We start from the raw sequence: 23,810 nt of genomic DNA on the forward strand, positions 1-23,810 counted from the left end.
CCCTCCCTCAGCAGCACCAAAGGGATTTCTGTCCATGGTGCTTAACTGGGGGCTGAGCAGCTGGGCTGGGGGCGGCCCTGGGCATGGGCCTGGGACAGCAGGGAGCGAGAGCTGGGGCCTGCTCTGCACACCAGGCTGCCAGAGCCTGTGCTGAGTCCTGCCAGTGAACCTGCTCCTCTCATTTTGGAAATAATTTGGAGTCTGTGAAGTAACGGGTAAAGCAAGCTGTCTTCTGAAGTGTCCTCAGCAGCCACAGCTCGCTGCCTCAGTTCAGGAACACCACAGACCCTTCCTTAGCTCTGCTCCTCAAATGAAAATATGGCCCATTGGAAGGATTCTGCATGCAGCACTACTGACTGGTCTGTCTGGAGTCATCTCGAGCCTTTTTATGGACGAAGCTCATTGGAAATCCTTTGTCTCAGCTTGGGCAGCACACAAACAGGACAGTGCTGCCTGGTGGTGGCTGATGCACTGCCCGAGGCTGCTCTGGAACCCCTCCACTGCACGGCACTTTGGAAAGTGAGGTGTGTCAATTCTTTGGTTCAGCAAGCTGTGACCAGACAGCAGAGCCTGTCCCTCTTCTGGGTACTGAAAACGTCTGCTGGGCCTCCACATTTCACAAAATGTGCAGAAAAAAGTGATCTTTGACAACTCCTTTCTCAAATAAAATCAGAACTAAGTGCAGGTACTTCAGGAAATGAACACTCAGCTAGGAAAAAAAAAATCAGCTTAAAAACTGTGTGGCTGGGCCTGCAGTTTATTGACTCTCTGGGGAGGAATGCAGTAATTGGGAAGTACAACCTATGACAGACCTTGCTAACAGAGTAAAATGGAGAAAAGTCAAGGCACAAATATTGCCCTCTCATTCCTGCTCTCCTAGATGCTCCATTTCCCATCTTTACTGTTGAAAAGGTAATATTGACATTCATCACTGATTAGAAAAATTAATCTAGATGCAGAAATATATTACTTTTTCAGAGGCAAAGCACTACATTTCTGTTTTGAGACAGCTAAGCTCAGCAGTACTGATATTAAAACAAAATACCAAGAAACAATGTAAAGACCAGATTTAATTAGATGAGATAAAGAAAGTCATGTTTGGCTGGAGCACCTCAGAACCCCATGAAACTTGTTGTTAATGTAGAATAGTAATAAAAAGAGCACACTGATTATATTCAAAGTGCTCTATTAGAGTTTATTCTTAAATGCCTGTTGAAGTGTTTTTGACAGTCTCTCCCCCTGTAGGCATCTGCTACATGGATATACCGTGAACTTCTGGAAAAAATAAAGGCTTCTTTTAACAGGAGCCCTTGTGACTCTCCATTTTCACCAAGAAACAGACACTCAAATAAAAAATCAGAAACCAGAAACCACAATTAAAGCAGGCAGTGAAGTGACTGGTGCTTATAATTTGTGTTTACATGCTCCAGCATCAGAAGTGCCTCCCAGCCTGAAAAGCACATGCTATACCCCCATTTAGTTGTGCTAGAAATAGAAACTGTAAGTCAGCATAGATTCAACAGTGTGGAATAGATAGATTCAAATAATGGAAAAGATGAGAAGTGATGCTCAGACACCTCGAAAGAGACAAAAGCCTTACCCTGGGCCCCAGGCAGACGCCTCTGTGATGTGGGTCTGTGTGACCATGGTTGGAGCGGGGGTGTACGGGCTCCCGATCAGAACACTCCCTGAACTGGCCAGTCTTTGTGGGGTGCTTATGATCTGTAACATGTAGCAATAAAAAACACAGCTCTCTAAAGAAAACAGAGGTAAATACAGCCCAAAATCCATACTAAGCATTGCACTAAGAAAAGTAATAAGAATTCTGTACCAGAAGCAGTCACAGTATACAGAAGAGATGGCACCAGAAGATCTTCATTGAGCAAAGCCATTACAGTGCTGCCAAGTTTCCTATTAATTGTACCATATTACAGTGATATTCACATGGACAAGAACCACCCAAATGATTCCAAGTAATTCCTGGGTATGGCAGATAAGGTCTGTACCTCTAGACACCCAATTGTTTCTTCATGAGTACATCTAGGCAACACCTTGATCAATGTAATCAATACAGCCTTCTTTCTTTCCAATGAATTTGTCTCTTGTAATTGTCTATACAAAAAACAATCTGAGCTGCAGGCAAAGCATTCCCTGCAGTTTCTGGCATTCACAAGATCCCAAGGCACTCTGGCAACTAACTGTACCTACAGAATTCAATGTAAAGTCTTTATGGTATAGATAGAATTTACATTTATGCAAACCTGGTGAAATTGTAGGTACACAGGTTAACACAAATACCCAGTCTCAACTTTTAAATCACATCCAAGTTTGTTTTTCAAAGTAGGTGACCAGAATAATTTAAGTAATACTTAAAAATAAAACAGTATTGATAAAGCCAATATTTAAAATGAACAAAATTTAATTACTTTTATTCCATTATGGTAAGATTCATATAAAAGCTTCTGGGACAGTGCTTTTTACTCTTATACCTTACCTAAGTTTTTATAACCTTGTTTTACTTTACTCCATTTATTAGTGACATTTGGAGTAGTGACTGTACTAAACTTTGTGGTTTCCTTTACTATTTAACTTATCCAACAGCTGTGTAAGCATCCCAAGGCACTCAGGTTGTAAGTAGATGCTGTAAGTATAGAGCAGATATATAGGTACTGCAAGTATGTACATATATATGCATGCATATATATATATATATATATAAACTAGTGATAACTACACTGCATTTGCTTGGTATCCATCACTATTGTTTAGACAAGTAGAAAAATGGTATGTGAAGAATTCCCCATTTCCTTAGCTTATTGAGCTTTACTTCACACCCCCCCTGGTACAATGTTGTGACTACATACATGTCTTTTTTGTCTTAAAGACATAAATTTATCTCATTTATTGTTTGCAAATGTACAGCTTGACAGAACCAAGGGAAAGGAGATTTTAGAGGAACCAAAACACAGGTGCAGGTTATGTATTTATTTCCTGGTTGGTACTGGAGAATCAAAGGTGCCTGGCAGGCACAGGACAGGTGTCGCTCCTGTCACCTGGCTGGAGCTCCGGCCTGGGGCAGGGCTGTCAGGGGCCGGTCGGTGTTCGGGGCAGGGCTGTCAGGGCCGGTCGGTGTTCCCGGGCAGGGCTGTCAGGGGCCCGGTGTTCCGGGGTTCGCTGCAAGGAGCGGCTGAGGCCGGGGCTGCCAAGGGCCCCGTGGCGAGGCACAGCCCGGCCCGGCCCGCGCCGCCCTCTAGCGGCTCCCGGCCGCTCCTGCAGCGCTCCTGCCCCGCGCCGAGCGGCCCCGGAGCCACCGCGGGCAGCCCCGGGCTCGGCTGCGCGCCGGAGCCTCCGCGCTGCTCCAAGGACCCGCAGCGGCACCAGGGTCGGCAACCCGCGGGGGGGAAATAAGGCCTACATATATACATACATTAATTAATTAATTAATTAATTCATCAAGCAGGGTGTTGCTGACACAGGCAGATGGTGAGGGAGCGCCAACATTGCCACTGCTGAGAGCTCGGGAGCGTTCCCTTCTAAACAGCCTGGCACAGCACAGCTGTATATGCTGGGTGTCTTAGAAAGCCCGTGTTAATGGCATTTTATTAAGAAAATGTTTTCTGAATATAGTTCTATCCTTGCAAAGCAGCAGAATAAATGAATAAAAAATAAACAAACAAACAAAAAAAGAGTACAAATGGTGCGTCTCACATCACGCAGTAGCTTTTTGCACCTTCACCTGCTATAGAACCTAAGCTGCAAGCAGGGCTCACAGAAACCAAAAGCAGGGCTTGAGAAGTCAGTCACAAGAGTAGGAAGTGCATTAAGGGAGTGCTCTCCCTGTTGTGGGCTATTTATTGCACTGCCAGGGCACATCCTCAGTGGCAGAATGTTCCAGGGCACGCCACAGGGCACAGGCCTGTGAGACATCAGCTCTGACGGTCTCAGCTGCTCCTGGCAGGCAGCCCCTGGCCAGCGCTGGGGGCAGAGCTCTGCCAGCTGGGAGTGCCACGGGGGTGGCTGGGATGGGTGGGCCCCTCTGCCCAGCTGGGACAAACCCCACTGAACACTGCTCAGGTGAAAAAGGCCCAACACCATTTTTATGAAACACATCAAATGGTTCTGTTCTCAGGCTAAGTTCTTGGCAAGGAGATATCAGGTTACTAGAAACTATTCACAGTATTGCCTATTTAGCTCTCTGACCAACAGAAAATCTAATTTTTTTCTCAAAATTAGATCCAAAATCCCTGGAACATCAATATACAAATACAGTTATGATGAACAGGAAAAGAGAGTTTTAAGAAGAGTAGTTTCAACAAGTTTAGAATTTCTACCAACACATCAAAGACATTCTCTGACAATTCTGGAGATTTACTGGTGAGAACATGACTTAAAACATTCAAAGAGTATCAACAATGAGAGGATTTTTTTAATACACATTTGAGTAACAGTTAAAGTGTCAGCTGGTAAAGCTGTTTCAATTTCCACTCAAAGCCCAGAAGATAGGTTCCCCCTAAGGGCACATCCAAGAGCATTGCTGGGAGTGGCAGTTCTGGCATGCCAGGCCTGCTGTGCCCCCAGGTCACCTCCCTGCCATGCAGCTGGGGCACTTTGTGGCTGAGGCAGGAGGCAGCAAGTTCCTCTCGTGTTCCTGTCTCACACCACCAGGAAGTCACAGCCAATTACACAAGTTGGCATTACTGGGGTTGCAAAACTTACCATTTGGGGTCCAACATTCACATTGATTGGTCCCAAGGTTTTTGGCAAAATCTTAGTGGGAGAGTTGGTACTGGAAACTGGCAATGTGATTACTGAAATATTACCTAAAAAGAATGGTAAAAGGAGAGTTTTAAATTACTTCCTTAAGTAACCTGTGAAAAACACTTTGGCAAATTCTCACACCACTCTAACACTCTGGAATCAGGTTGGCTTTGTTTTATTTGCTGTGAACACAGCCTCAGGTAAGCTCCAGACCTCTCAGCAAATGTCACAAGGACACCTCAAAAAACTACACCTTCACTATTTTACTTTTAAAATTACATGTATTTTATTTCCAGAAACAATTTATTCTTACTTAAGACAAAGAGCACACAGCCTGACATTCCTCAGCATTAGAAGTGAAAATTAATGAGAATACTTCTAATAGAAGCCAACATACAAATCCTACTTACAATCATAGCCATGTGTAAGAAATATACATCCATAAATCTTCAAAACCTTAACCATTCCTCATCTGACTGTCCCAGAGCATTCCAGAGTCATTGCTGATGTAAGCCAGCCACAGCCTGCCACTGTACAGATGGAGTAAGTGATGCCTTTACAACCCACCTAAAGTCACAGAGCAGGCAGCTGCATGTCACAGTAAAGTCTCCCATGCCATCTCCAGTGCAGGGTGTTCTCATCCCAAGATGTTTATCATCTCTGTGATCCCAAACTGCTTATGGATCTAAATCATCCTGCCTTCATAGAGAGGAACAGCTCTGTGCTGACAGCCCCAAAATACTGCTGCTCCTCCTCTATCCCAAATTGCATCTTGGATCTCAATTATTTGGAATTAATGTTTAAATCAAAACTGTTGCAGCACCACTGCTACTCCTTGGGTGTTCAAACTGCTGTGCACAAGCCTCTCCAAGCTCTGAGCACATTGGCTTATCCAGCCTGCCACCGTGGTGGCAGCAGCTCCTTTCTCTGAGACAGCTTGAGAGCAGGAGAGCTGGGAACCCTCAGTCAAACACCAGCCCCATTCCCAAGCAGCCTGAGCAGCGTGGGGAGGGAGGGCTCTGAGGCACCACCAAATACAAGGAAGAGCTGCCCCTGCCTGGTAATCCAGAGTCAGCCTGGCCCTAGCTGGGGTCATGAGGACAAGGATGGGTTCCTGGAGAGCTGCTAATGTTCTCTGGCACTGCAGCCAGCAGCTGAAGGCATCTGAGGTGACAGGGCCCTTCAGAGCAGCAAGGCACCAGTCCCCTCCCCAGGAGCCAGCCAACAAACACTCGGCTTAGCCCACATGGCCCAAGCTGACTCACTGGTGTTACACACCCCTGCTCCCCTGCCTTTCTCACACCAGCTGTTCACCTCCACTGCCCAGTTTTCTTTTCTTAGTCCTGAATTATGGTCTCTTTTTTTACATTTTATTTTAGTATACCTATTTACCATGAGGTTACTGAAAAATGATAAATTCAACAAAGTAACTTCTCTGCAACAGGAAGCAGAAGCAACACAACTGAAGGGAAAAAGGATCTTCTGTAGTTACAGCACAGCAGTAGAAAAGATGTAGATTTATGTGAAGTCTCACCTTCATAAGAAATGTTCAACAGATATATGAGAAATACAAACAAATTGAGACTAGGATGTTCTAGTGTTCTGTGTAGATTCTTTTGGCATCTGGAGTAATACTACTACTTAATATTAATTTTCCAAAAGGCAAATCTGTATCTGAAAACATCTTCAGAAGAAGCTTGCATCTCTAGTCAATAAAATGAATAAATTATTCAGTCATGTAACTCACCTACAAAAACAAATATAAACCTCCCACACTTGCAAACCCACCCCCTCCAGTAAATCTGCTCTGTTATGAAAAATCTTTTGTGAGGTAGTGCCAGAGAGCACAAGATAGTAATTCATGATTTATATATACTGTGTTCCCATGCTGAGCTCCAAAGAGTTCTCTCACTTGCCAGTTTTACTTTTGCTAGAGGATTTTGCCCAGGATTTCCCAAGCTGTGCCAGCATATTCCATCAACACCCAGTCTCTCCCCTCATCCCAAGCTGGTGCCATCAATGATGTGTCACTTCCCAGTACTGCTGTAGGAATTTTCCTCTTTTCTGCTGCAACTGAAACTTTTGAGCCCACTACCTCCAAGATCAGCTCTCATACTATTTCTTCTTCTCCCTTTTCTTACCAGGGAAAAGAAATCAATTCCTTTCTCTGGTGTTGACAGCCTAAGGTCACAGGGCCAAGTGCAGTAAAATTGTGAAATGTCGGTTTTGGCTCCCAGCTCTTTTACCACAGGGCTACAGCCCAGAGCTGCCTCCAGCTGCCCCTCCCGGCCTGCAGGAGGCACTGGGCTCTCACCTCTGTCCCTGCCAGAGTGGCCCTGTGGGGCTCACAGCGCAGGACAATGCTTGGGGCCACCCAGCACACCCAGCACTGGGCACAGCCATGCAGACTGGCATCCCTGGCATCCCTGGCATCCAGCTGCACCTGTGACTGCTCAGAACATTTCATGGATGTTCCCTCACACACACATGCAGACCCATGGCCAAAGCACACAAACCCACCAGGTTTACTGAGCAGCCTGGGAAAATCCAATAATTAGCAGCTACTGCTGCACTGTGCCTTCATTTACGAGGCTCCCTGCATAATGGGACATTGGCACCACTGGGGTAACTTCAGTAAATACAAGGGGCATTCAAATAACCTGATCTTGATTTAAAAAGACATTTGCTTACATATGGTGTGTGTTTAAATGTTTTTTTGGCCAAAGTTACTGTCAATAAAAAAGATTTTCATCTTCTAATCCCTACACAAATCCCTCATTTGGCAGCAGTATTGTCAAACCAATCTTAAGAGCTGACCAAATTTTCAAAGAAATGTTTCCCCGCCCTTGTTCTAACTTTTAATTTTCTTCATTGGCAAATATAAATATGTGGATGTATAGATTTTAAAATACAGAGAGGATGAAAAAGAACCAGTTTGTTTTTATAAGTGAGGTATCTCTTATCCACAGTGGCCAGAAAGAAAGAACAACCAAGTTCCTCACAGTAAGAGGTTGCTTTTTGTGTTTGTCAGCAGTTGAAAAAAATAGTAAACAGAAAGTTTTATCAATTACAAATAAAATATTCCTCCCTACCATTTTCTTTTTTTCCAAATAGCATAATGGTCCAGATACTCATGTAACCTCAATTGCTTCAAATATTATTATTATATCATTATATCATTATATAATTATATTTTGGAGGAAGTAGATGTGACAAAACATTCAACAGATTTCAGTATTCAACTGAAAGCAGAAATATCATCAAACTAACTATATACACTATCACAAAGCAACTGCAAAGGCTTTAAACATGACCAAATTCTAAATAAATGCCAAGTCTTAATAACACCCATCATTTGGGGACAAAAAAGATTACACTGATTTATGTCCCAGGGCACAAGAGCAGTGAGTACAGTGATAAGCTGAACACAATGAGCCCCATCAGCCCTGAGTCACGGTAATCTCACTGCCTGCATGGAAAAGGTCAGCACAGATGGATCAAACTGGAATGATTTGTATAATAATACTCAATTCTTATATAATGTTTCTCAGCAGTACTTTCAAGGCATAAAGGAGGTCAGTGTCATTATTCCCATTTACCTATGGAAAACCAAGCACATGGGAAAGAAACCCACTTAGAACTCTCATAGGGAGGCTTTAGCTGCAATACACAGAGAGCCATCCCAAACTGAGCCTCCTTAGCACTGAAGCAAATTCAGAATAGGAATCTGACAGTGGAGATATATATATATATATATATATATATATATGTATGTTTCTCTCAGAACAAAAGCACTTTGCTTCTACATAAATTATTCTTCCATTCTTCAGTCACCACTTTTGTTGCTTCTCAGGGAGAGAAACCAGTGTTGCTATAATTTCATATTTTAAAAAACCATCATTGCTACATAACTATTATTCTTCCTGGCATTTGTGCAATAATTTTACTGGTGCACAAAAAGAAAAAAAAATCAATTTAAATGATCTTTAGCTTCAAACAGTCACAGATAAAGTTATTCATGTTTATGTACATGAATGCTCACATGCACACACAAAGCAGCTCACCAAACTCAGGTTAAATCATTATGTGCCACCCTAAATAGCCTAATTTCACATAAACAACATGCACTCCTATACAAATATGAAGCTAAAGGAATTTTAATGATTTTTTTTCCTGTATAACTAAATCTGTTAGGTCTGCAGCTCAGTTGCAAAGATAATCAGAAACAATGTCAACTGGAGAATCTATAGAATCTGTCACAGCCAGTTTGAAGGAGACCATGGCTGATGGGGAGCACAGCCCAACCAGCTGGGGTTACACACAAAGCATACATCAACAAAAAAACCCATTGAATTTTCAAACAAAACACCAGGGAAGAAGTGGTAATTTGGATTTCATATTCAGAGCTCTAAACAAATGTCCACTTTTTAAAAGTGTCTCAATGAGAGCCATTTTTAATAATACAGCCTACAGCTTGACAATGATGGCAAAAACCCCAGCTCAGAGCTGAGAGATATCAGCAGCCCATTGGGATATTTTGGAATAATGTATGTGATGTGTCCTCAGGGTCCTCTATTACACTAAGACAGATCAGTATGATAAAAGCATATAGAAAAAATTGAATTATTATCACAGTATTAGTACACAAGTATTTTCTTGGTACATTTCTTCATTTGTGCATTGCACAAAATTACTGGACTACAAACCTAACTCTAAAAACTCCACAGAGATGAAATCAAAGAGATCTGTAGAAAGGAAAAAATAAAATGGGGCAAACAGTTTTTCAATGTACTTCAGGCTTACACTGAGCAGTACAATTCCAGCCTTTTACTGTACAATTTGAGACAAATCTACAGGAGTTAAGAGCTCTGTGAATCTGAAAGTGCCAGGCACAGGCTGTGGATTACTGCTGCTGATGTCTTGGTCATTTTAGCAGATCTCTTCAAGCATACAATGAAGTACTTCTCTTACAGCAGCCCTGTGCACCAGGTTTTTAAAACACCAGCCCTGTCAGGACTTAGAAAAAGATAGGCACTGTGTAATAGGAAGATGCATTGAAATGAAGTAAACTGTGAAGTTGTCTTAGAGGTGAAGATTGCCACCCAAAGCAGCCCTCCACAATTATGATGTGATTAATGGCTCCTCCCTCATGGAGCCACTGCAGGACTGGTGCTCTGTGCCTGGACTCCCCTTTCCCTCCACAGCAGTAAACAAAGAACAACAGGTAAACTCATAGGAACTGGGAATACAGTAACAAAGAAGTGGTAACTAAGGACAGCAAGATTCCTCAAAACCTTTGTGGAGTCCACATCACCCACTTTAAGGTAAGAATCCTGCAGCCATGGCCCAGCAGCAGCAGCAGCAGCAGCAGATGTGCCCAGGCCCAGGTGCCCCATGGCTGTGCCCTGGCATCCAGCTGGGCTCTGGGATTCCACTGAGCTGCTCCCCCCAGGCCCCTCTGCTGGGCAGGGCAGATAACAAACACACACCACAGTTTTCTTCTTGGAGAGAAAAGAAAAATGCAACTTGTTTTTAAGCAAAAATGTCTAGCCCTTGAAATCCAACGCTTTCAAAAAGGTCTTCAGTAGAGCAAATGCCCTCTCTCCTCTGTTTCTGAACACATCATAAATGCATCACGCCTCAGTCTAAGGGTGTTATGAAGGCACAGTATAAACAGGCCCAGACATGTAGCAATAAATTGCCTTTATTTTTATTACAGCAAATTATTTAATTTAAATAATGTATATTTAAAAAAAACAACAAAAAACCCACAAACAAAAACCCACCACCACCAAAACCCCCAAAACAAACAAAACCCCAAAGAAACCAAAGTGCCTTTACTAGGAAGCTCACAAAGCCCTGTTAAGAGACAGTGGATCTGAATGCCTGTTTGGAGTTTTTTCCCCCCCCTCCATAATTTCCAGAGTTCAACAGTGGACATGCCAAAAGAAGTAAAGGATATTTTAAACTGAAAGTAAGAGACAGCTTAGATATTGGTTGTATCTGTAGAAGTTTCCCCAGCTTTTATAGAATATTTGATGTTCTAAGAAGAGTAATCCATTGTGAACAAGATATTTTAGTTCAATAGAGATGGCAACAATTTCTAACTATACCTCAAGGTTAACAAAAAAATCATTAAATTATAGCATTTTAAAAAATATACAAAAATGGAGGTAATATGCATCCATCATCCCAGAAGCAAAATCTGATAAAGAGTAGGATACAGGTCACTGGGATATTCCCAACAGTAATGACTCATACTTTAGAAAAGTTATTCAGTTATTTTCTGGACAAATCGATTGCTTGTTTCAGAAATTATTTGAAAATGTTGCTTAGTCTTTTCCCCTAACATCACAACACAATAATCACAAAACAATGAAGCACAATGTGCAATAAATAATTCTCAAAGGCCTCCACCACTTTGTCATGTTCTGCAAAGTTTAGAAAACTAGGAAGATGCTGTAGCTCCAGCCATTTTCTGTTTAGTTGTCTCAATTTTTCAGTCTCTGAGGTTTGATGGCATCAGCCAGAAATCAACCTTCCTGCTACTACACACATTGGATTATTGCAGTGGATAACAGCAAACCAGTATTTACTTAGAAAGGTTGATTGAAATGTTTCCTGAATTGCAAATCCTTGAGTTTTCTAATATAGATAAGGGGTTTATTTTACTGGAATACCATAGCTGTTATGACTGATCATAAATTGTTTTTGAGTCAAAAGTGATTAATCTAGAAGTGCTAAGATAAAACAGGACAGGACAAAACATAATTATTATTGTAAACTGTGCAGGACATTTAGAAAGAAGTATGACATCATGCTTAGCCTTCTCTGTCATTTTGACAAAAACAGAATCAGGGAACTTTAGGGTGGGCTAGAAATTGGGAAATTCAGCACATTATTCACCATCAAGGAATGAAAAAAGGGCTTATGTTATGCTCTTATTATTTTTATTACACCTTCTTTTCCCCTGTGAAATCCTAAAGACCTTCCTATCTTTGCTACTGACACTTACATGTTGGTATTGAACAACTACAGTGGGGATGTATGAAATACATTTTGAACGTTTAAATTCTGAGTATCCCAAATGTGAATCATATATTGCAGTGAAATAAGTCTTAATGTATGTATCAAATAGAATTCTCTTACCTTTTGTTGGACTCTGGTTCTGATCTATAAATCCTTTCAAGTCTCCATTTGTGGAAGTCACACCAACCTGAACAAAACATTTTTGAAGTCTTAAAATATGATAAACCTTTCTAAGTTTTCTAATATGCAACTAACAATATTATGAAAGCTTTCTGCATTATGAAACATCATAATCCTATGGACAGTAGAATCTAACAAGTGCATGAGACTCAAGGCAAGGTATCCAGGACATTTGGAAAGTCTACTTTTAACTAAGTTGTTACCTAAAAAACCCCCTGATTATTCTGTGTACTACATATGACCCAAGCAGCCCATTCTGGCTATGATGGTGTAAGGCACCATCCCCTCCAAGTCCAAAGCAGCAGCTGCCACCAATAACAGCAGAAATCTGCCCATGTCCAATTGCCTCAGCACCAAGCTGCACACTCTACAGGTAGGAGATGTGACTATTCATTCTAAATACATTCCCTAGTCTTCAGAGATACACTGATTTACTGAGGGGAAGTTACTGCAGATGTGGAAAACTTAAATCTTATACAGAATAGTGCAACTCAGACTTTAGCATGCACACAAAGCATAGGAAGGTTTAGTTTGTACAGAAAAACACAAGATCATCCTGGATGAGGAAGGGAAGAGATGGGAAGTCCCTCATATCCCAACCTCTTTTTAAAATATTATAAAATTTGAGTACTTCTGTAAATCATTGGGACAAAGGGTTCCACTATCCAAGTTAAAAGAAGGCAATCATATGATGAAGGATCAAACATTTTGCTTTATTTTACAGATGTATATAGCAATAATGGAACCTATGCTAGGGCCACTTGAAGAATTTTAATATACTCCTGTCAGAGCATCATTTAATTTTAGGTAAATTAAACTTAACTAAAATAAACTACACAAGACAAAAGAATAGCTGCTATAAGCATTCAGTCTCTCAATATTCAGCAGGTAATTTTTGTAGGGGAAAATCTGCACACACTGCTTTGTGACAGACTCTTGAAAATACTTCTACTAAAATTTTGCCCCCATCAGGAGACACGTAGGAAGATCAACTGTTGCTGCACTACTCTGATTGTAGAACACTGCCCAAGTGAGCTCAGTGATGTGCTCCTATAAACGAGCCCTCAGTTTATCTCAGGCATTGTGACTGTCAGACTGTCCCTTCCCTGCCCTTCCTGGCACACCCAGCCAGAGCCTCCTCGCTCCCAGCCTGGGCTGCTGTGCTGTCCCCCGGGGCTGTGTCAGAGGCTGTCCCACTGTCCCTCCCACCGCAGGGCTGTCTCCCAGCAGGTGGCACCGGTGCAGCAGCCATGCAGCAGGGCCGGGAGGGCCCGAGCAGGGCAAGGGGAGAGGACATACAAACAAACCAACCACAGCGTCTCCTTGGCAGGTCTGGCAGCAGAGCCAGGAGAAGAGCAGCACTCCAGGCTCTCCTGTGCACGGGCACAAGGAACACTCCTTGTGTGGCAAGAGGCCACTGGGGCTCCTCATCCTGAGGATGTGTTCTTGAGGAGATGTTTAACAGAGGCTGGCACAGCTGGGAGCTGCACAGGGTAAAGCTCTGCAAGGCCCGGCCAAGGACAAGAGGCTGCACTGCTGGCTCACACCTCTGCTGCCTTTACACCAACAACAGTGCCAGCTTCTCCCTGGAGCCCTGCCTGCCTCTGTGGCAACTAGAACAACACCAGTGGGAGAAACTTTAAATTCAGGGAAAGAATAGGGGCCCACAGGGATAAATATCATGGTAGATTATGGGCCTCAACTCATTCCAAGAGAAGGGATTACAAGGAACATCTTCAAAGACAGCACTGAAATGTGTTCACAATTGAACATTCAGCTCTAGATCTACAAGTGTACATTTCCCTATTCAGATCAGTGTTTCAATAAAACACTGAGGATGACGTACATATACAGTGTCAGAATGAAAATTCTAACTTGTACATTTAATTCTCTGAAAGATTTTGTGTGTATGTTGTACTTCAGTGATCCAAATGACACAAAGTTACAGAACTTCAGTTTGCATAGAAATATGTTGTTTTCATTACAATGATCCTAGTAGCACATTTACAAAGAGCAGCACTTCTCTCAATTTTATAATCCTTGTATCTAAGTTTAGAAGAGCTTGAAAACAAACTTGAATTTCATGAGAACCGAAGTGAGAAATGTGGCAGATCTAAAGGAATTTGTTTCTCCTGCAGAAGATTGATCCTAAGTCCTCAGAAGAAGCAATGTGTGATGGAACATTGTAATACTGCAGCACAGCAGGGCCTTCATAGGATTCCATCTCAGTGTTCAAGAGGTCCCAGGCCACACTTATCTGAGACACCACACACTGCTTTTGGGAATCTTGTACTGTAACAACTCCTAAGCTGGAACCAGTACACAATCCAATGCTTAACTGGTATCATTTGTTACTTTTTGTACTGCTCCTGTGATATTTCTACTTTGTAACACTGGCCCAGAGTGCCTGGTTACTGGGATGGCAGGAGCTGGACTCTCTTCTGTTCATCTGCAGCACAAGAAACCCAGCCACGATGGAAGATGAAGAAAGGACCTGGCAGGCTTTGCATATACTGAATATCTTAGAGGTGTGTTTGCCTTTCCTGTTAGTGACTAAGTTTCCAAACAGGGTGAGGGGAAAGAAAGAGTCACAGCCAGAGTCTTGGATGGGGCCAACTGCCATGAGCAGCTCCTGTAGCCCAGCCCTCCCTGCTGCTTGGCTGGGCATTCTCTGTGACCACCCTCAGCAGTGAAACTCTGCTCCATGCTGAATGTGAAAGGAGAACACCACAGACATTTAACTGACCTTATCTATGGCAAGACAGCCACCCTCTGAGAAGCACTGACAAATAACTTCACAATCAAAACTTCACAGTCTTATTCAAAAAACTTGCTGAAGTTATATCACTCATTTGTTTGAGTAAACTAAACTAAAATTTACCATGAGTATTTGCTCTTTTTTTCTTCCATTTGTTAATACTCTTTTGGTGTCTTTTTACCTGAAGGACTGATGGGAAAGGAGAGACAAAACAGGCAAGAAAAAACCCCACATTTTCTTATAGAAGGAAAGAATGAAATAACCCAGTTGGACAGGGTGATTTGAATTACATCTGGGCACAATGTATATGGTAAGCACATAAACATCTTTTTTCCAACAGAACCTGGAACTTTTATTCAACATTTTATTATTCATAGCTTCTTTGGTCGGATGAGTTTTCTAAGGAAGGTCAAATTACCCACAAGCAATATTCCACAGACAGATACCAGAGAGGGTCCTGTGTTTAAAGAAAATGAGCAGCAAGCCCAGCCTGGATAATTTTCCCACCACACACTCGGAGTTTGGAAGGTAAAACAGCAATGGGGAAGGTTTTTCATCTTGCACACACATCCAGTCCACAGGAACAGTCTGGCACGTGCTTGAAGCACAAGCTGGCTGGACAGGAGGTTGCTCAACACAGCTTCCTGCAAGGTGGAAATTCCAGCTGTGGCATTCCAGCTACAGCTCACTGGAGGGCTGTGATGCAGCAGGAGCACACACATGCCCAGCTGAGCAGCAGTGATTGCAGAATGCAGAGGTGGCAGCTTCCTGCCATGCACATTTGACAGAAGCCCTTCAAGAGTTTCTGGAAGATGCTCAAATTCCAGTACTTTAAAACTTCCTTTCCTTGATGCTTCAACATAAAGGAAAAGGATGGAAGTACCCTCCCAAGAGAGCTCTCTCCCTCAAGTCACTCTGCAGATCACTAAACCATTTCTGACACTATAACAAATATTAACCTTACATTTGAAACAAATTTTGAGCTGCAGAACCCCCAGGCATATACAGAATCTAAACCCTGCAACTCTGCAAATTCAGAAGCATGATGGCCTTCTGACAGCACCAGGAAACACCAGGGCTCACACTATTCTGAGGAACCACAGCAATTCTGAGTAACCAAGGCTGGGAAAACTCTAAGAAGTGCTACCAATGACACAAAGCATATGACCACCACATGAACAGGTAAACATGAAAACTGAGTCCTACATTCATCTGTACCACAGCAGCTGATTTTTTTAAACATAAACCCATAAATATTAGGTATCTGACTAGGTTTGACTGATTTTGACATGCAAAATTTTAAAGTATGCATACCAATAAAACATTTCTTCTCTAAAGTAACCACAGCATTGTGCTGAAATAAACAACCAAATTATAGTTGTATATTCAGAACAAGAGTAGGTTACCCAGAGTGAATGTCACATCTGTCCTCGGAGATTTTCAAAAGCCAAAGCCCTGATGGAGCCCTGAGCAAAGCACCAAGGAGTTGGGCTCCAGTGTCAAAGAGCTTTACACAAAACCCTAGAGTAGATGGCCTCTTGAAATCCCCTCCAGCCTGTGCCACTCTGTGACACAGCACTCCATGGATTTTATTGGGATTGGTATTTATCCTTTGACTGCATCAAACAAAAGGTCAAAGCCACAAATGACCTGGATTTGTGCAGCTGTCCCACATACATCAGTAGAATTATTTATTTGTACTAGAGATGAATATGACCTATGAAATAATAAGCAAAGGGCTTTGAATATACACATCAGTTTACTTTATGTCTTGGTAAGCTTGAATCAAAAAGTGAGATATAAGACACCTCAAAAGCCTGGAGCCACACTCCAAATGAAGCTATTAATAAAGCCAACAGAAATTTCCACCACTTGAGAATTAATTTAAACCAAACTATATCATTGGCACCAATCTAACCCAATATGCACAAAAGCTTTTGCAGTTACTGAACAGAGCACAATCCTGGGCTGCCTGCACTTTCATTGTGGGGCACTTCTTTGGTGGTGCTGGCTCCTAAACCCACTCAGATTTAACTAGAATGCAGGATGTCAACAGGCAAATTGCCCAAGGCCCAAAGTCACCCTCAATTCACTGATCACCAGGATTAACCAGAACTGTTCTCTACACAAGCTGTGTATCTCAGGAAGCACAGCTAATTAGGCAGAAAATTAAGGTCAGGATGTTAAGACATTTCATAAGCTTCCTCAGAACTCGGGATAGAGGAGTCAAATATAGAGCCTGAGACACCACTACAGGCTGGGTAATGAGCAAGCAAAGGAAGCAGAAGGCCTCCAGTCTTCTAGAAACCAAGAGTGTACCAACAGCAGCCAAATAATATGCAGTCTTTCTATTTTTTCTTGAGATCTGAGACTCAGACTCAGTCAGTTAGAAGGATTTTACAGAGGTGCAAAGGTGAGAAAATTCAACAAAATGTGCAGCTTTCACCTAAGTTTGAAGAAATGTTTGAGAAATCACAGACTCACAGAATATCTCAAATTGGAAGGGACCTGAATGGATCAATATGAAAACAGCATAAAACATTGCCTCAGTTATCAATCTGACCAACTAAACTCCACATGCTTAAAGAGATTCTAACCAGTATAAATTTATCAAAATACTGCAGAAGATGATGGGATACATATTTGTGGTATACAAAAATCAGACAAGATTTCTGAATTTGAAGATCTTTGTGACTGATTTCTTATATTTGTCCACACAGTTCTGAAAGTCAGCAGTGAGTGGCAGAATGCCAGTATGAACAGTAACACATGTTGAAGAGCCATACTTACATTTTTTGCCGTCATGTCAGACAGTATTGCTTTATATTTCATAAAGCCATAAGATATCCCTTTTCATCTTCACAGAATCTTTAAAATGAACATCCTGTAAGACAGTTAATGAAATATCTTAGTTGAAACCCAAGCTTCTGAGAAAATAATCCCCACAATAGTCAGGTTCTGCAGAAATACTAAAAATGGTCATTGATTGGAAGAGGCAGAGATGAAATCCTATGTATAAACGCCCAACTTACATAAAGGCCTGACTACGTTAATTTGCTAGCAAACAATGTTATATCATTGCTAAAGTTTTGTAGTTAAAACCATGCAATTTTTGCATTTAATGCAGATTTGCTTTAAAAATGGAAGTGAATTACTTCTCTCCACTGTCTCTTTAGCCAGCAACAGAGAAGGCTTTAAATCAAATGTATATATAGAAAAAACAGAAAACACTCAGAATTTTTAGGAAACATGCAAGAAAAAAAATTCAGCTCTAAATAATCTTTTAAATATTTCCATGCTTTTTCATTAAACCTGTGTAGTTAGAATTATAATATTAGAATTCCAGGAAAAGATAAAAATGTTAGATCACCAAAAAATAGTTTAAAGTGACTTATTTTTTAAACGAAAGCTTCCAGAAGCCTTACAGAAAACAGAAGAAAAGTTACAAATCAATGTTGTCAACACAAACCATTTTAAAGATAGAATTAACTTGACAAAATGTTTAGATACCTTGAAAAGTACTTTAGAAATACTACTTGCAGTTTAAAAATGGACCACAAAAGACATCTGAATTGCATTTGGATGAATAAGAGAGAGAGAACTGTTCACACTTAAGTGTGGAATCAATTCAGTAAAATTAGGAAGATACCTAAACTACTTATCAAAGAAGAGTCATGACCATTTACAGCAGAACTCAGCAGCTACAAAAGCAGGATGCCATTTATGCCATTTCCTCTGTGGTTTAACCTATGTCAAGTTTGAGAATGGCCACTGTCTTCACCTCCCTCCAGGAAAGTGCCAGGGGTTGTTTAGGAGTGCGTGCAACTAATGAGGAACTCTACCATCACATCCCATCACTGCTGGAGTAGTTTGGGATTACCCAGAGAATTTTGAATTCTAGGCTGTTTCTACACGTTTCTTGGTTTATTCAGACATCATATCAATTAAACTGTTAGTGGAAAACCATTTTATTCAGCATAGAGGCGTCCTCCACTTCCTGTTGATTGAATTGTACTTATCTTCCTTGGTGCCTCCCTTTATTGCAGCCATAATGAAGCAGTTACTCCAGAACACCACACAAATCTACTAAGACATTCTCCTGTGAAAACTTGTACATTTTAGTTTCACCACCAAACACCCAAGAAAATAATACAAATTTTTCTCTGGCTTTAGAGAAGATACTACAAAGAGGTATCTATTCCCACCCTGGGGAAAGGAGCTACTGGATCTGTAGTAATCCTGAAACCTGAAGCCATAAAGCTACAGAGGTCATGGCAAGGAGCAAATACTGAATTCTTGCAATGCATCTGAAAATTATGATCTTTGGTGCCTGTTCTTTTTTGACATTTCTGACCCCTGCAGATGAACTCTCCAAATCCATCATCTGCAGCTCTGGCCAAAATTCCCGTTGCAGTCTGACCTCCCTCTCTTTAAGAGGCTTTACAAGTAATTCACTCAAATAAAATGTAGTTAAGAACATAATTGCTGAGCAGTTTTAACTTATTTGCAGATAAGCAAACTAGGTTCATCATGACAAGTTATTTGCTGTCAAGCTTAATGATGCAGAAGGTATTGTCCATAAACTATTACAGTCCTTTGCCACAATGCTCCTCAGCCAGTAAGAACAGTTGGGATTCTTCCAGCTTTATGAACACATTTTGTCAAGCCCGAGCAGCCAGACTTTGTGACCCCACCATCTGCCATGACCTCTTGTCAGGTTCAGACAAAAGAACCGACACAGATGGCCTCAAAATGGAGATTTTCTTCATTCCCAGTTGCTGCATGTGCTTGCACCACACAGACAGAAAAACATAAAACTCAACCTTTTTTCTTCTTTAGCTGGTTTCTGCTGAAATGAAGCTGCATAAAGACAGAGCCCAGAGCACGTGAGACACAAACATCACTTTTTTTGGAACTACATTTGTCCCTTCCTAGGCTAAGTCCTGGTTTATAATCCACTCCCATAAAATTGCCTTTTGGTCATATATTGTACGGTACAAGGAGCCAATCAAACTGCCTGACTTTGTAAACTCTGAGCTGTAGCTTCCTTTAGAACATATTTTCTAATCACTTATGCCACTGATACTAAAAAGCCAGTTTGAGCATGAAACTTACAAAAGCCCAGGTAATCAAGCTCTAGTTATAGCAAAACAGTACAGGAGTTTTATCTGTACCTATTCTAACTACAAGTTAAATGCCAGATCTATTCTGATCTTTTGGTGATTTTGAAGCTGAATTCCAGTGCAACAAACAGTGCAAAACAGAAAACAGTTATCTGCAGGACAACATTGCATTCCTTCTTATGTTTATTTTCAATCTATTGCCCAGTCTTATTTTTAAATTACCCCATAAGACAACATAACAATCTGTTCTCTGCTTTACCAAACTTACCCTGGTTTCTCTTCTAAAATTTGATCAGTACAAGTCAGACCCTCACCTAGACCAGCACCATGCAAAGATCCTCCTCAGTGCCAGAGGCCAGTTCCCACAGAAAGTGCCATTTATGTAATATTACATCAGCACTAAACATCTACAAATGAAGACGACTACTGGACAATCACCTAAATTGTTATGATGAAAAGTCTTTACAGAACACACAAAAGATTAAAAAAAAGAGATATTTTAGTATCCTAGGATGATTTTTATCACCACTAAGGAGTGTTTTTTCTCATTTACCTGATAAACAGTATTGTAAAGTGAAAATTATTCCAGGTAACTGGGTCAGCTAAGAGGAAAGTGTGATGAGTTTCAAGAAAAAGAAACCTGTACAACATCAGTCTTTCCACAAGAAAGTGATTTATACTCTTCATATCCCTCTCCATAGTACTAACTTCCAACTATTACAAGACTGATTTCAGAGGACAGCAGTAACAAAAAGACTCCTTATTAATCAGTACAGGCTCAGTTTTAAACCACTAATTTATGCACAGCATCTTCATGGCTTAGACCACCTGTTACACATATGCTGCTTCAGTGTGTCTCAAGTTTTCAGATCAGTAAAATTTCAAAATTATTAAGTACTTATCAGAAATCCACCTGCTCTCAGGAAGTGTTTCTCCAGCTTGTTCCTAAAACATGTTTCAATATCTAACTCCTTTTTGGAAAAAAAAAACTTAAAAAAAAAACCAAGACAGGAATGCCATATAACATCCAGCTTGTCACTCAATGAAGCTCTTCAAAAAAGCCAACCAAGGTATATATTCAACAGGTCACACACACAGGATAGGAAATAAGTCACCATCTTCAGCTGTCACACAGTAATTTTTATTTTGAAAATAACATTAGAAAGTAGCTCTAAGGAAGCCTTTGAAAGGAACTTCCACCATGACGTGTATGATGAAAGTCTGGCAGGTACCACAACTTATTTTTCCAGCCTTTACTGTGAGCAACTGTATGCCTTCAAAACAGTCCTAGTAGATATCAGACAAGGTGATTAGAGAGACTGAACAAAGCAAGTCTGACTTGACCACCGAATGATATTACAAATTTTTAACAAAATAAAATAATTTGAGAAGAGTATTCAGTTTAAAAGTGTCATTGTTTAATCACCTTTACTTGAATTAAAAGGCTGCAGCCTGCGAATCCAAAGCACAGAAGTTCTCTCAACTATACAACACAAAAAGGAAATGAGCATTACTGCTTTAAACCTAGATCCAAATGAAAGATAAAACTACCTGAACCCAAATTGAAAGTGAAGATCTCATCTTGTAGTTAAGATCGAGCAAAATGCCAATGTATCATCAAAAAAATTAACTGACACCTCCTGGCAACAGCAGTGATTATGACTCAAGTTCACACAGCACAAAGAACTCGGAAAAACAGAGGAGGCATTCCTGCAAGTTCAATGAGTATAAACTGTAGCACTTCAGCTCCATGAGAGATCCACCAAACTGGAGGGTTTGCTAAAAGCAAATGTCCCCTCAAGGGCTGAATGTAGCAAATACTGAGGCAACAAATGAACTGGATTCCATTCGGGACTCTCGGAGTGGATCCCAAATGCTACAACCCAATTACTCCCACTATTTATTGTATTTACTCACTGTTGTACCCATTATTTACTACTAGTGTACACAGTATATGACTGTACATGTATACCTGACTAGAAAAAGCACTGTTTGATGGAGGCTACTCAATATCCTGCATCCCAGCAATGAAGACAGGTCTGAGTGAGAAGAACACGTAACATGGGAAGAAAATCCAAAGCTGGATTCAAACTCTCTCCTAGTGAAAGTGCTCAAGGTCTCCATTCATTCAACTGCACTGCTGACCCTCAAGTTCTGCTGCTTGCCCAGGGCTGCCCGTGCTGGGTGCCCATTCCCAGCAGCCTGGGCCTGGCTGCTCCTCAGGCACGTTCCTGGACACGCTCAGTGCCAACAACGGGGGCAGCAATCACGGCTTCTTGCTAAATCAGTGGGGTGGAGCATGTTTCTTATTGTCCAAATGAGGAGAACTTTACATTAAACATGTGGAATAATTCCCAAGCACTTGAACCTTTGAAGGCTCTTTTAATTCCCCAAACCAGCTCACTGTCATTCAAGATAGAGTACACAGGGCCTGACATCAGCACATTCATGCACACTTAAAGTATGATCTAAAACATCTTTTTGAGATTTATAGACAACTTTTATCTATTCTATAAGCTCAGTTTTTGTTCTCTGACTGGGTTTCTAGCCCATAGCTGACTACTATACGGGCACAACACTTGGGAGTCTGCTGCTTCAGTAGTAAGGAGCAGGTACAACTTCCTTTCAGAGTAAACAGCACACTGTATTTTCACAAACACATTTTTGCCTGAAGAAATTTCATTGTCACAATGGATTGACATTTGAAAAAAATTGAGTGATTTATGTGATGACTGTAAAATACCATGGTAAGATGGTGTTTGTGCATTGCCAAGAATACATTGGCTCCTCTGTCAATCAAGCTCAGATGAAAACAGCATCTTTTTGTCTACTGAGACTTCACACCAGCTTCTTCCTAACACCAGCCCATACACTGTATGATACACCAGAGAATGGTCTAGATATTAATTTGGTTTTGTAAGTTTTAATATTGGGATTTAAAAATTTCCAGAATTATCAGTGTATTGACAAATATATGGAAATGTTTAACCACACTGTTGAGATATGCTTTTGGCTACACTTTGCAGCTGGAAGGATCTTAACATCCAATGAACTGAAGATAATTTTGTATTTGGATTTAATTAAAAACCACCAAGTTATATGACAACAAACAACTTGATTATGAAGACTTAGTAGCTATTTCTTCCATTTTCCTCATAGTTTGCTAGCAGCTTTGCTGTAGTTTAATGCCTCTATTTAACTCTACTCTTGCATGGGTCAAAGATTATGGCAGTATTCACCAAAGGGTAAAGGTTACAAAAATTTCATACTTATTTAATTATAATTTGGTACAAAGGCAAAAAGGGATTTTTCTGGTGATGAACAAGCTCACAAATACTGATTACAGCACACAGTGTTACCTGAAGGGCACAGCTGAATGAAATATACTGCACTGCTCTGAGATCCCGCCCCTGCTAACAGGGATCTTCCACTTTTACCCACTTCTTCCACCTTCCACTCCTTCCCAATGCTGCACACCCTCAACAGCTCCCATTGCTACCTGGCCCTCTCAGAGAGCCACCTCAGGTCTAATATTGTCACAATTCCAGCAGTGGGGCTGACAGGGGCTATAACAAAGTTTTCCAACCACTGTGACCCCTGAGAGCTCCAAGGGCCACCTCAGCCTGTGCACAGGACAGGACCAAGCCTCAGACCTGGCCACTGACTGACCAGTTCCATTTCTGAAAAAAAGCATTCATGATCCCTCAGAATTTACTTATGGATTGAAATGTGACAAAAGGTTGCATTGGGCTTGTCCATATGAAGACTACTGTATGCTTTTGAAGAATTCACTGGGGTGTGTGGGGTGTGTGCATGCTTCAAAAATCCATTAGGAAGGGGGATATTTTTTTCTCCAGATCACAGCTTCCTCAATTTCTTATCCAGCAAGAAACAGGATTAATAATTTGCTTTTGACAGAGAGCAGAAGTCTGCTGTTATACCAAATCAATACACAGCTTGAA

At 41.2% G+C, this 23,810-nt stretch overlaps 1 protein-coding gene across 5 annotated transcripts in view; it reads right to left on the reverse strand.

Moving 5' to 3' along the window:
* Window positions 1-23,810, reverse strand: part of TFDP2 (transcription factor Dp-2) — a 54,117-nt gene that overhangs the window by 25,315 nt on the left and 4,992 nt on the right. For 4 of the 5 annotated variants that reach the window (XM_054639138.2, XM_054639139.2, XM_054639136.2 and 1 more), the window contains exons 2-5: window positions 17,516-17,609; window positions 11,908-11,974; window positions 4,717-4,820; window positions 1,601-1,722 (exon numbers count right to left, since the gene is read on the reverse strand). In XM_054639138.2, the coding sequence (XP_054495113.1) occupies window positions 1,601-1,722; window positions 4,717-4,820; window positions 11,908-11,974; window positions 17,516-17,557 (335 nt within the window). In that variant the 5' untranslated portion in view covers window positions 17,558-17,609. Of the gene's footprint in view, window positions 1-1,600; window positions 1,723-4,716; window positions 4,821-11,907; window positions 11,975-17,515; window positions 17,610-23,810 lie in introns of those variants that run through there. The other variant, XM_077183921.1, reaches the window with a different exon arrangement.

The sequence above is a fragment of the Agelaius phoeniceus genome, chromosome 10 (genome assembly GCF_051311805.1).
Source record: "Agelaius phoeniceus isolate bAgePho1 chromosome 10, bAgePho1.hap1, whole genome shotgun sequence".
NCBI lineage: Eukaryota > Metazoa > Chordata > Aves > Passeriformes > Icteridae > Agelaius > Agelaius phoeniceus.